Source organism: Nyctereutes procyonoides, unplaced genomic scaffold (genome assembly GCF_905146905.1).
Source record: "Nyctereutes procyonoides isolate TBG_1078 unplaced genomic scaffold, NYPRO_anot_genome, whole genome shotgun sequence".
Classification (NCBI taxonomy): Eukaryota; Metazoa; Chordata; class Mammalia; order Carnivora; family Canidae; genus Nyctereutes; species Nyctereutes procyonoides.
This window is the reverse complement of record NW_026575121.1, coordinates 4,688,246-4,702,249: the sequence shown is the minus strand read 5'-3', so window position 1 is coordinate 4,702,249 and position 14,004 is coordinate 4,688,246. Positions and strand designations below refer to the sequence as shown.

The following is a 14,004-nucleotide window of genomic DNA, read 5'->3' as shown; positions in this document are numbered from 1 at the left end:
CATGCATCCTCCTGTCTCCCAGCCAAGCCGCCTAGAGTGACCGTGGTGACAGTCACCTCGCAAACGAAGGCCCTGGAGAGCTGGAGCTGCGACTTCAGAGCGAGCAGTGGCGTTTTCTCAGTGCTCAGCTGGAGGGCCCTCTGCTGCCCCTGCTGTGCCAGCCTCTGTCTGGGCAGACCGGGAACTTGCTTTCGCGTCGGTCCCCCCAGGTCCTTTGGGGGGCAAGCCTCAGCAGCAGGGGGACACCGTGCCGGGCTCTGGGCGCAGGCCCTACCTGTGCTGAGTCACCGGCTACCTTACCTCGTCTGCACCATGCAACCTGGGGCCTGGGGTGATGGATCCCGTCCAGCACGAGAACCACCCTCCTATACAAAGTCCTTCCTTTCCGTGTCCGTCCCCTCGGCCCTCCCATCGCTCACAAAACCTTCCACCCCACCCTGCCTTGGTCTCTTTGCCCCCCGGGTCGGGCCCAGGACTATCCCGGGACGAGGGCAGCCCTACAGGCGCGAGGGTTACAATCCGCATCCAGCTCCGCCTCTGGCTGCACGGGTGTGACCTTAGACCAAACAACAAACAAATAAAACAAAAATAGATTTTTTTTTTTTTTTAAATCTAACTTCCTCTGTAGTCTGGGGGAACCACTTTTCCTCCCACGGGCTCCCTGGAATTAATGAGATGATGAACGTAGACCGCTTAGGCCGCCTTGAGTCCTCGCAGGCGCCCACGTGCGGGGGTGGGGTGGGGGTGGGGTCTGACCCCACCGTGAAGAACGACGGCCTCTTGGGGGGGGCAGGTGTGCGGGTCAAAGAGCCAGAGTCGTTCGCAGAATTGAGACAACCTGTCACCTCCTCGTGATGTCACTGCACTGGAACCCCCGAGGTCTGCAGCCTCGCCGGCGTCTTCTCGGAGCCCCTAGAAGCCCTCGGCCCCCGTTCTCCCCCCTACCCCCCGCCCCCCATACGCGGAGCAGCAAGAGGGAACCCAGAAGCGTGCGGCGCGGAGGGGAAGGCGACCCGGGGGCGGAGCCGGGGGCGGAGCCGGGGGCGGAGCCGGGGGCGGAGCCGGGGCGGAGCCGGGGGCGGGGCGGGGCTGGACTGACAGCTCGCAGCAGCAGGAGGAGCAGCGCGCGGCGGCGGGAGGAGGGCGCAGGGGCGGGGCGGGGGCGGGGCGGAGGGCGGGGCCGGACTGACAGCTCGCAGCAGGAGGAGCGGGGGCGGGGGCGGAGCTGACTGACAGCTCGCAGCAGGAGGAGCCGCGCGGGGGCGGGGCGGGGGCGGAGCCTGGGCGGGCGGGGGCGTGGCGTGGCTGGACTGACAGCTCGCAGCAGCAGGAGCCGCGCGGGGGCGGAGCCGGGGAGGGGCGGCGGGGCGGGGCGTGGCTGGACTGACAGCTCTCCGCAGCAGGAGGAACAGCGCGTGGGCGGAGTCGGGGGCGTGGTGTGGGCGTGGCGTGGCTGGACTGACAGCTGCCAGAAGCAGGAGGAGCGCGCGGGGCGGGGCGTGGGCGGAGCCTGGGCCGGCGTGGGCGGGGCGTGGGCGGAGCCGGGGCGGGGCGTGGGCGGGGCGGGGCTGGACTGACAGCTCGCAGCAGGAGGAGCCGCGCGCGGCGGCGGGAGGAGGGCGCAGGCCGGGCGGAGACACATGCGCGCTGCCGGCCGCCGCCGCCGCCGCCGCCGCAGTCCTCGGCTTCCCGGGGACAGGAAACCTCGGAGCCCGAGCCCGCCGCCCCCGCCGCCCCGCGGCCCGCGCGCCCGCCGCCCCGCCCTCCCGTCCGGCAGCATCCCTCGCCGCGGGGCACTGCGGGGGCCCGGCCCGCACCGCAGCCTCCCGGTCCCGGGGCCCGGCTGCGACCCCCCCGCAGGAGCGGCGGGGCGGGGTGGGGGGGCCCGGGGGAAGATGGCGACGCCGGGGAGCGAACCCCAGGCTTTCGTCCCTGCCCTGTCCGCGGCGGCGCTGCACCCTCAGCATCACGCCCACCCGCAGCACCAGCACCAGCAGCACCACGGAGGCACCGCCGCGGGCAGCGGGGTCGCGGGCGGCGGCGGCGGCGGCGGCGGCGGCGGCGGCGGCTTCAACCTGCCCTTGAACCGGGGGCTGGAGCGCGCGCTGGAGGAAGCGGCCAATTCCGGGGGGCTGAACCTCAGCGCCCGGAAACTGAAGGAATTCCCCAGGACCGCGGCCCCGGGGCACGACCTCTCGGACACGGTGCAGGCAGGTGAGCAGGGGCCGAGCGGGGGCCGGCAGTCGCGCCCTCGCCCTCGCCCCCACCCCGGGTCAGGAGCGCGCGGGGGGCTGGGGTGCGGGTCCGCGGGCGCGCGGGACTCGGGGTCCCCCCCCCCCCCCGCGGCGGGCCGGGCCGGGCCGGGCCTGAGGCTTCCGACCCCGCGAGCCCGGGGTTCGCGCCAGGCGTCGCCCGCCGGGACGGGGACACCCAGACAAAGGGGGCGCGCCCGGGGCCGACCCCGAGGGCAGCGGGCGGTGCAGCCGGGGCCCCCCGCGACCTCCGCGGGCGGCGGGCGGGGGCGGCGGCCGGGGGCCGGGGGCCGGGGGCCGGGCTTCCTCTTCCTTCCAGCCAGCCCGGGGCGCAGCCCCCCCCCGCCCCAACCCCAACCCCAACGCCAACCCCGGGCCCGGCTCCCGCGTCCGTCCTGCGCCCGACGCCCCCGAGGGCTCGGTGACCCGATCCTTGCGGGGGGGGGGGGCGCCCGGGAGGGGCCGGCTCCGCGCAGAAAAGGCAAAGCCATTAAAGTGAGCCGGTTCTGCTGCGTGAGCCCGGCAAGTTGCGACTCGCGCCCGGGAGCCGCCGGCTCCCGAGTCCTGCCCTGCGTTGCCCTGTTCCCGAGACGTCTGCTCCCTCCCGAGGGCTGGGGCTGCAGCAGCGGGACCTCTGCTCGGGAAGGAGGGGCTGGGGCCTTGCGACCCCTGCAGGACGTGCCTGCGGTTCAGCTCCCCACACCCCCACCCCAGCAGCTCCTCCACCCCAGCAGCTCTCCCACCCCACACCGCATCAGCTCCCCAACTCCTCCACCCCATCAGCTCCCCACCCCACCAGCTCCCCACCCCTCCAACCCCATCAGCTCCCCCCACACCCCATCAGCTCCCCCACCCCTCCACCCCATCAGCTCCCTACCCCATCAGCTCCCCACCCCAGCAGCTCCCCACCGTCCCACCCCATCAGCTCCCCCACCCCCCACCCCATCAGCTCCCCAGCCCCCCACCTCATCAGCTCCTCCACCCCCAACCCCATCAACTCCCCCACCCCCCACCCCATCAGCTCCCCACCCCATCAGCTCCCCCACCCCATCAGCACCCCACCCCACCCCCCAGGGAGGGTTGGCAGCTCAGGGAGGGTGCCCAGTCTTTCCCCACGCACGGTGGGTGTCCCGCTTTGGGAACCACTGCCCAGACCTCCTGGCTGTCATCACCTCAAGTCTCAGCTCCAGAGCTCCCAGTTTGGAGAAGTAGGGGTGGGGGGTGGGGGCGAGGGAGCAAGGCTTTTTTGGAGCTAGGTCTCCAGTGCTTTTTGTTTCCCACTTCAATCCGGTAAACTTTTATGGAGCGACCTAATGAGTATTTGAAAAGAGTTCCAAGTTCACTGGAGGCAAAAAAAGGGCCTCTCCAGGGTCATTAAACTTTGCGACTTGTTTGAGGGATCCTCAGGCATCGACGAAAAAGAGGGAATTTCCAGGGTTGAGCTCTCAGCAGCTGGGGAGTGTCTTCCTTAGGACCTCTTAGTTACATTTTCTCAAGGGGAAGTTATTCCAAGAATTGCCTGAATCATTAACTTAAAAAAAAAAAATCTGTTGTTAAGTCCTGGTTCCCTTTTGCCCTAGAATATACCAGGGAGTCTGGAAGGATTGGATATGACTGCGGAAAAGCTGGCATGACCAGTAATATGTGTTTGCACCGTCTGCAGGGGGCTTTGAAGGTTGTGTGTCCACTTCAGTTGTGCAGACGTTTATTCCCAAGGTTGAGTGAACTTGGTGTGTCTGCCGTGTCGGCATTTCTTTGAGACGCGTGCTTGTAAAAGCAGGGACCACCTTTTCCAGCTAGGACATTGCCGTGTGAGATACATGCCCAGCAGCGTCCCTGTTCTCCTCCCTTGCTCCCTTGCGGTGGTGGACGTCGGTGGTGAGTTTGGCCAGATTGTAATTACGGCCCTCCCTTGCACACGTTTAATGTTCAGAAAATTCTAGCTAGTTAACGCTCAACTTAACATTAATTTCCCAACAACAGCAGCAACAACAACAGAAAGCAATGTGAGTTTCGGGATGGGGCATGTCAGCAAAGTTGGTAGGAGTTTAGGACAACCTGGAAAAGGTAAAGCGTGTTCGAGGTAACCAGCTGTTTCATGTGAAATGTGAGCGCCCCGACGTGTTCAGGGGTTGCTTCCGCAAAACATCTTTGCCTCAGGTCAAACGCTGGCTGTAGACCAAATGTAGTCTGCCCTTTGTTCTTTTTTTTTTTTTTAAAGATTTTATTTATTTACTCATGAGAGACACACACACACACACACACACACAGAGAGAGAGAGAGAGAGAGAGAGAGAGAGAGAGAGAGGCAGAGGGAGAAGCAGGCTCGATCGCGGGACTCGATCCCGGGTCTCCAGGATCAGGCCCTGGGCCGAAGGCAGCACTAAACTGCTGGGCCACCGGGGCTGCCCTTTTTTTTTTTTTTTAAAGATTTTATTTATTTATTCATGATAGACATAGAGAGAGAGCGCGAGCGAGCGAGAGGCAGAGACACAGGCAGAGGGAGAAGCAGGCTCCATGCAGGGAGCCCGACGCGGGACTCGATCCTGGAACTCCAGGATCACACCGTGGGCCAAAGGCAGGCGCCAAACCGCTGCACCACCCAGGGATCCCTGCCCTTTGTTCTAAAGAAATATTTGCTGCTCACTGTTCTTTTTTTGGAAGAGCAAAAATGAAAATAAAGCAAGAGTTAAAATCACCCCCAGTTTGGGCAGCGTTGACATTTCCTGCAGGTCAAGAGTTCTGGCAGGGCGTGAGTGGTAAGACGTACGTACACCGAAGGTCGTGGTTTCTGCGAACTCAGAAACAGGCTGAGGGCCGCTCCGTAGATGTCTAAGCTCCGTCACCAGAGGCATACGTGATTTTCACAGGAAAACAACTCGCAGACCCTCCCTTTGGGCCTATTGCGTTGCTCATATTTGAGTCAAAATGATGTTGTTGTCGGGGCGCAGTCTTTCTCGCAGGTGAGCAGGGGAAAGAAAGGCCGACCCGTGCAGGTGTGGTGGCACAGGTGACGCTGGCTGAACGGGAGAAGCGTGAACAAGAGAGCCAGGCTTAGCCCTTGGTGTGGGCACCGTGCGGCGTGCCAGGTATTTTATCTGCATTATCCCGCCCCGTCCTCCCCGGCAGCCCATTCGTATCCTCATTTACGGTTGGGGACATGGCAGTTGAGAGAAGTCAGGTCCTATGCTCAGGACGTACCCCTGCTTAGATGTGGGCTAGTGATTGGCCCCGGAGTTTCACTTTGGCTTCTATGTTCTTGACCGTTTTCCTGTGAAGCAGAGAAGGCGTGGAGAGGAGCAGGATCGGGGAGGGTGTTTGGAGGCTCATTCAGCCAACATCCTCTCCACGAGGACCTGCCAAGTCCTGCCGAGCGCCAGGCACTGTGCAAGGCACCGGGGGTGCAGCAGTGACCATCAGAGGACCCCTGTACCCCTGCGAATGGAGTTCCCATTCTATTTGGAGACGGATGGGGAGAGAAATGAGGACACTGATTTTGCAGAACGAGTTGGAAGATTTACAATATAAATATAACATCTTTGTTTTAGAAAAACAAGATGCAGCCCCGATTTCAGGTAACTCAAGGTGGCTTGTAACAATGAGAGCACAAAGGACGACTAGTGATAAATATAAACCGAAGCGCAAAATTCGTCTTGACAGAAAGAAGTACACGGACGCGTGCATCAGGAAAGCAAACTTTTTTTTTTTTTTTTTTTTTTTTACTCGTGCTGACTTACTGCGTCATTTTGGGAAGAAGTTGAAGGCGGTGTGAGATATGACTGAGATAAAGCAAACTGATAAGAGGAGTAAGGAAAGTGTCTCAGACTGATTGTAGGAGGTGCTAGGAAAAAAAAAGAAAACGAAGCCCTTGGACTTGATGGGTAGACAGTTGGTGAAAACCGGTCTCCTTGAGGAGAGGGTGGAGGGGCACTTGGGTGGCCCAGTTAGTTAAGCGTGTGACTTCAGCTCAGGTCATGATCTCAGGGTCCTGGGATTGAGTCTCACATCAGGCTCCCTGCTCAGCGGGGAGTCTGTTTGTCCCTTGGCCCCTCTCCTGGCTTGTTCTCTCTCTCTCTCTCATAAATAAAATCTCAAAAAAAAAAAAAAAAAAGAAAGAGAGAGAGAGAGGGGCTAGAGTATATCATGGCGCTATGTTTTTGAGGTGGCTGCAAGCAGGAAACATTATGGGAAATGAAGAGCCTACCCAGGCCGGAATATAGAAGTCTGGCATAAAAAATGCTCACTCTGGTCCCATATGTGTATGTGCCTGTGCAGAACGTATAGGACACTGCAAGGTGAAGATAAAGTAGGAATGCACGAGGAGGTAGTAGTTCAGGGAGTCACAGGAGCCTCAAAGCAGGTCAAGGGGAGATGCTGAATAATACAGATACTGTCCATGAAATTCAGAAGAAAAGGTCTTTTCAATTAAGCTGTTTAGGAAAGACTTTCACAGCATAGGTGGGGGGTGGGGGTGGAGGGGGTCAGATCTTATAGGATGGATTAGTTCTGGAAAGAAGTGCCCAGGAACTTCTGTGCTTGGCAAGATGTTTCCGAGATGGGGAGTGAGAACCTGAAGGCCTGAGATGTGTAAATACAACAGAAGGAGAGGGGCACTGGGGTGACTCAGCCCGTGAAGCGCCTGCCTTCAGCTCAGGTCATGATCTCCAGGTCCTGGGATCGAGTCCCACGTCGGGCTCCCTGCTCAGCAGGGGTGTCTGCTTCTCCCTCTCCCTCTGCTTCTGCACCTGCTCGTGCCCTCGCTCTCTCATGATAAATACATAAATAAAAATAAATAAATAAATAGATAAATAGATAAATAAATAAGTAAATAAAATCTTTAAATGATGAAACCGAAAGAGAGGGCATTTAAGCCTGTGCCTCTCTCTGGTCATCTCCTCCCGGCCCACTTTCACCATGTAATGATGTCACAGAGAGCAGGGCTCTTAGGACCTTTTATTCGAGGACTCTGGAGACGGTGGCCGAGGCCTGGGATTTGTCAGCCTGTGGGACTAACTCCCTAGTGTGTCTGAGCTCGCTCTTTTAAGCATCTATGCAGATTCAAAGACTCTTTGAGATTTGTGGGTGGGCTGCCCTGCTGAGTGCGGGCCTCCCCACCCCACTCCCATACTGTAGCAGCTGAGTCCTTGGGATATTAGCGCTCTTCAGTCGTCAGAATTCATACAGGACTGGATAAAGCAGTCTGTGTATTCTCAGAAACATGTGCTGCCCCATAAATTTGGCCACAGAGATGATTCATTACTAACGTGACGAAACGCTCGACATCATGTGGCTTCTTAAAACTCGTGTTCTTTTACAGTTAGGTGTAGTTTCAGATGATTTTTCTGCTGTTGAATTAAATTTGTTCGTTACTGCTGTCACATTCATCGTGGTCGTCACTATCGGACACGTGTCCGTATGTATTACGTGTATCTTAAATACTTTTCCGTTCATAAATCAGCAGTCACAGCCTTGCCTTCTGTATTATTATTATTATTATTTTTTTCCCTTCTGTTGATCAGTTCCTTCCTTGTTAAGGTGCAGAGGACTTCTAATGGTGAAAGCTTTCAGGACATCTAAAACTCAATTTACGTGGTGGCTCGGGCTCATGTCCAGATGCGCTCTTCTGTGTGACTGCGTATGGCCGAAGCAGTCTCCCCAAACACACTGCTATTCTCAGCGCTTGCATTATAGGCCACTCTTCATTGAAGGGGCAGGAACACACTAATCAAGTTTCTAGAATAATAGCATACAATTATAGGCCACAAAACCTCGGGGAATTTTTGGTCTGTCCCGGTTTATAAAGAAACAGCCCAGGGTTTGGCCTTCATCATCGAAATGACTCTACTCGATAGTTGGTCAGTCGCTGCGGCATCTTATTTGATTTTTGGTGAGTGTAGGTCATTAGGCCAAAATTTGGCACACCCCACTATTTAGTAATTTTTAAGATTTTATTTACTTATTCATGAGAGACACACACACAGAGAGAGAAGCAGAGACACAGGTGGAGGGAGAAGCAGGCTCCCTGCGAAGAGGGACAGAGCTCAACCACTGAGCCACCCAGCTGTCCTACAGCCCCGCTTCCCGTTTAAAATTTATTTAAATTATTAACTGAAACTTTTTTTTTTTTGAGTTCCATTTCAAACTTAAATTTTTTTGTGCCTTGGTTTGGTAAATTCTTTGGTGGTAAACACTTAAAGGGTAGATACCTTTTGGAGTCTGTGTTAATATTTATCAGCTCAGAGGTCAATTTTCTTTGACTCTTGTTCTGATGTGTACAGACTTTTTCTGTCCTGTTACTCAACTTCATCATTGCTTGTTTTTTTATTTTTTATTTTTTTTCATTGCTTGTTTTTAAGCTTGGGTTTTTTTCCCTCTCTCTGTATGTACTTTTCTCTTTTTCCCTTTATTATCTATAAAAATATACGTAAGTACAAAAATATGCAAAATACAGGAATATACATAAAAGTATAGTTAGGTAGGTAGATAGGTAGACGATGGATGTTTTGTGTTCATAGGGGCAGCATTGACTCGCGTCATCTCTCTCCACAGTCACCCCCACACCCTCAGGAACGTACAGATTATGTTTTTCCAGACACTTGATAATATAAATGACAGAAATGCGATTAACTCTATCTCAGGTGGCTGTGGGTTCATCAGGCCACAAAACTTGAACTCTTGTCTAAGCCTCATAAAAACCTGTTTGTGACACTACTTTCCAGATAGGGTTTAGTTTCTTGGAAAATTAGTCCTCTGCCTTAGAGAGACATCAGGGGAAACTACCCTGGGCTTAGTTCTCTGGGAAGGCTACCAATTTGTGAACTCTCGCAGTGATTGAGTCAGTTGTTGGGATTAGGGTAATTTGGTGTTAATTGCAGTGATTACTTCAAATTATAGTACTATAATCTATCATAAAAGGTTTAAGGATATAAAGCACAAAACTGACTGTATTTACATATTTTATGCCTTTATTTGCACGTAACCTATAGGAAGCCTAGAGGCTTCTATTATTGATAACTCCTGGTTTTTGTTGCTGTTGTTGCATGAAAATTAATTCCAGAATTTGCAGTTACTGTGATATTTCAGATAGGTTTTTTTTATATACATATATGATGTAGATTGTTTAACCAAAAGAAGAAAAAAAAAAAAAAAAAAAAGAAAAGCAAGCAAGCAAAAAAAAAAAAAAAAAAAAAAAAAGGACAGGATTCCAAGTAAGCCTTAGTTCAGGAAAACTAGGTCTACCCCTTAGAGGCAGGCTTGAAGCACGCCTGTGTTTTCTTCATCTTAATTTAGGAGTTCAGTAGTATTGCTTCCATATACTGTAGTAAGAAGTCATGCATTTGGAAACCATCTGTTCCCACAAAGTAATTCAAAAATAAAGTGAGACTGTTTACATGAACAGAAAGTTGACAAACTGTGAGAATTTGGCTTCTCTTGCTTACTCCGGCAATGCAATAGCAGGAAATGCCTTTCTAATCAGATTGCTGTCTGTGTTCATAGTTTTTTTTCCCCAAACATATCCTCCTTTTCCCGGCCACAGAGGAGGATTAGGTGGGGTGGGGGTAGTGGTGAAAACCCCCCCGAATTACAGCCCAACGAGGTTTGATTTCCATAACAGAAATGTTTTCTGTTTTTGCATGATGGGAAGTTATTGCTCCTCTTAATATGCTGCTGGGTTACCGTTCCTGAAACTCTGCCGGGACATTTTTGTCACCAGCATCAGGCTCTATGGGTTTGGGGTCTTCCTTGATGTTTGCTTCACTTCCCTGAGCTGTGTTTCCTCTGTCGTTTTGCCGGAGAGGAGGCCCCGAGACCTTGAGAGATCAGTAGGGCCCAGGGAGTCTTGAGTCCCCTCTTCGCTGTGTGTCCCCGAATGGGCACAAAGGGACCCCATCTCAGCCTTTTGAATCCTCTGGTTTCTTCTGTGGTCCTGCTTTTGACAGCGGAGCCCTGCAGGGCAAGACCTGGCGTTGGGCACACGACGTGTCCCTCTGATACTCCCTCGTGCTCTTGGGGTCGATGCTGCCCAGTGGCATCGGCCCGTCCGGCCTGGTTTTGTCGGTCCCGCTCTGATGCGACCCGGTATGTCCACAGGCCACAGTGACACGTCCAAAGAAGGGTGTCAGCCGCAGGCTGTCGGGCCTGGCTTTCCTGTGCGTCGCCTTCCTTTCTCTTTTCGGGCTCCTGTCCCTCGCCCCCCACCCCCCTGCCCTGTAGGAGGCTCCTTCCCCGTCCTGCTGCAAACGCACAGTCCCCCGCCGCCCTCCGGGGACCCAGGCCTGACTCCCGCGCGGCCTCGAGGCACCTTTGCTGTGCTTCCGACGGCACTTCGGGTCAGTTAGGAGGGTCTTCCTCCTCCGGTGCTGCCTCTGCTGCCCCGAAGGTGTGGCCAGGCGGGGTTTCTGCCCTTGTAGACGTGCCCACACCCGTGCCCTGCCGTCTGCCCGTCCTGCTCACGGCCCACTCGGACCCCGGCTTGCGCCCCATCGCCTCGGCTCTGAGCAGACGGGCCCCGAGCAAGCGGTGGGTGCCTACAGGGTACGAGTCATAGGTGCTCAGGAGGGTGATTGTGAAGACAGCGACTGTAATGACGCCAGAGCAGCGTCGGGGGCTCTCCCCGGGCCCGTGTGGCGCCCCAGGCCCTACGTGCGCACCCCGGGTTCCGGATGCCTAGTAGAGGTATCGCCTCATTTACTTCTTGCCAGGTGTTCTAACCATGGTAGGAACTCCCAGCCCCCCACTCTTCCAGCTGCTGCTTGGGTTCCACCCAACCTCCTGACACCTCTGGTCCCAGTTCACCCGCTCCCGAAATGCCTTTCCTGACTCCTGCGGCCTGAAGACGGAGTTTAGACGCCGAGGAAGCATCCATTGGCGTCTCTCCCTCATTGCAGGACTGAGGACCCCGACGCCCAGAGAGCTGATGCCATCTGACCGACGTCACTCAGCAGGGTGGTGGGTCGGGTCCTGAGCCAGAGTCTCACAGCCTCATGCCGGCCCAGCGGCGGCTGTTTCTGTGGAGCCCAGAGCCCCCCAACCGGGAGCCTGGATGGAGGACCTCCGTCCCTCCTCCATCCTCCGTCCCTCCCTCCGTCCCTCCCTAGGCCTCTCAGGTCACGCTCTCCCAGGCAGCCGCGTGGCTGGTCCCCGAAAGAACAAGTCCTGTGAAACCTTTAATAATCGAACACGGTCCAAGGCCAGGGAGTGTAAGATGGAAAACCAACAACGGTTCCAGGTTAAACGTGTCAGCGCAGGACTTTACTGCGTGTGGTTCGAGGGACGTGCGCGCCCCGGGTAAGCCAGATCCGAGTGCTGCGGGGCGGGCGTGGCGGGCGGCCCGGCCTACACGCTGGAGTCCCACCGCGTCCCACCGCGTCCCACCGCGTCCCACCGCGTCCCACCGCGGGCTTTCGCTGCCGTGTTCTTCTTGAAATACGTTTCCCTTTGGAAATAAAGCAGTAAGTGGTGGTTTGGTTCTCCCGCCAGCCCTCTGTTGAACCCTGGCAGGGCCGGGCCTCGTATTAATGGTGCTTTCCTATGGTTTCCGTGGAAAAAAATGCGGCCTTCAGCTGAACATGGAATTGTGAGTCTGGAGGTCTTGGGGGAGGGCTTCCCTCCCCGCCTCCCCGCCGCCGGGGCCCTGGCCAGCGGGCGTCCCTTCCCACGAGGGTCAGAGGTGGGCTCAGGGACTCGCGGAGGCCTCCCGGCCCGGCTGAGGGAGCCAGGTGAGGGACTGAAACCCTTCTCCATGTAATTTTTATTTTTATTTTTTTAATATTCATTTATTTTTTTAAAGACTTATTTATTTATGCATTCAGAGAGAGAGAGAGGCAGAGACCCAGGCAGAGGGAGAAGCAGGCTCCATGCACCGGGAGCCCGACGTGGGACTTGATCCCGGGTCTCCAGGTCACGCCCTGGGCTGCAGGCGGCGCTAAACCGCCGAGCCACCTGGGCTGCCCTCTGTGTAATTTTTAAATGCTTTAAATATCACCTCCTCAGTTTATTACTTTTAGAATTTGAAGCAAGTTCCTGAATCTCACGCGGCTTCAGGTTCGTCATTTGTTAGACGTGAAAATGCTCTTTCCCCTCAGGGCCGTGGTGGTTCCCGAGGGAAGGTTCGGGACCCGGAGCTGAGCTCGGGTCTGGCGAACAGTGAGTGACCGTAGGTGCCGCCTGGCCTCGGGGTCCCCTACGATGATGTCATGGTTTCCTTCGGTAAAATGAATCGTGGGAAGTTGGGGGCACAGGATTAGAGCCGTGTCAGACTGGTGTCCCTGGTCTTAGTCTGGGCTCCACCGGGCGGGGGCTGGAACTTCACCTCCCTGTACCTCAGGTCCCTCAGCCTGAAATGGGGATAATCATCAGAGGGTTGTCGCGGGGAGTGAGTAAAGGAATATCCGTGTAAAGTGCTTAGTTCAATGCCTGGCGTTGACCTTGCCCATGATTATTTATACTCCATTATCTTTAGACAAGGGATTCAGTCATCTAAAGCACACAAAGACTAAGTTCCTGGAAGTGTGGCGACATCGTGAAGTGACTTGAATACCCAGAAGGCTTGAGCTTCCACGCTTTCGCCATGTGCCAGCGTCACTGATACTCTGGGACAGTCTTCGGAAGACGGTGGAGTAGGTGGTATTTGTTGTTCCGGCTCTAAATAGTCCGAGCTAAATTACACGTGAGGAAGCCCAGCCTTTCCCTGGGTTGTGTTGCTAGCGGGTGGGTTGAGCCAGGACCAGGTCTTCTGAGTTTTTATGTCCTTTCCATTCGGTCTTTGATATAACTGCGTTCTTAGGTCTGATTAGATCTTACCAGGTCAGAGAAATCCCGAGGGGGACAGGCTGATGAGAAGAATGAGTTCAGGATGCTCCCAGCGAAGGATGGGGGACCCTATTTCAGTGCCACGCTACGGTATTGAGGCCAAGAGTCTAGGGACCAAGGCTTGTTTTCGGCCTCAGGGTGAGAAGGGTGGGAAATTGAGAGGGAGGCCTCAGGTTTGTCATTTGTCAGACGTGAAAATGCTCTTTATTCCCTACTATGAGAAACGAATACAAGACCCGTTGGGTGAGTGAGCATGTAGTTGTTTACTTTCTAGAACATTCTCTTTGTAATACAAGTATTTATATTCTGTAAGTTGTTTTATTAAGTAATAATCATTGATTTGATTTCTCAAAATGCATTTTATTTTGCGTACAGATCCTCCAATACATTAATTAATTGCTTTCGCGATCTTACAAATGAGATTGAACAGCAGCCCATTTTGGCTAAAATGGCAGCACGGCTTATGGCTAAGTAACCAAAATTTTTTGTGTTGATGCAAATTGATCCAATTCAAAGGAATCTGATTGTGCAATCGAAGGCAGATAGATACCTCTTTGTGCAGTTCCCTTGGAGGTGTGGATGATAATCTCTGTCTGCATGCAATTTTAGGCAATTATGCTTTTTTTTTTTCTTTCCTGGTCTTTAGAAAGCCTGGATAAATCAAAGTTAATTTTAGTTGTACCAGTCATTCCCGTGGTTATAGTCTTGCAATAAATTCTAGCTGTGGTTTGTTCAGATATTTACAATTAATGCTTTCTTGTATCTGCGCAGCACTTTAAAGGGCGCTGTGCTGTGACTTTATGAGAGCTAATGTGCTAAGCCTGATCTGTTTTATGAAATTCAGCTGGTGGCTGTAAAGACTTGCTTTTGCTCCCCTTCCACCCCCAAAGTCCTTGATATGTTAATGAAGACTTGGTATCTCAATATGAAATTTGCACAGT

The 14,004-nt window shown here is 54.7% G+C and overlaps 1 protein-coding gene across 4 annotated transcripts in view; it reads left to right on the top strand.

Annotated features, from left to right (window-relative positions):
- Positions 1 to 1,688: 1,688 nt before the first annotated feature.
- The window catches only part of LRCH1 (leucine rich repeats and calponin homology domain containing 1), a 199,927-nt gene continuing 187,611 nt past the window's right edge, over positions 1,689 to 14,004 (top strand). For 2 of the 4 annotated variants that reach the window (XR_008665747.1, XM_055335663.1), the window contains exon 1: positions 1,692 to 2,214. Coding sequence is in view for 3 of the 4 variants with exons in the window: in XM_055335663.1 (XP_055191638.1) it covers positions 1,896 to 2,214 (319 nt within the window). In the remaining variant the exon portion in view is untranslated. Of the gene's footprint in view, positions 2,215 to 14,004 lie in introns of all 4 variants that reach the window. The other 2 variants (XM_055335666.1, XM_055335664.1) reach the window with 2 other exon arrangements.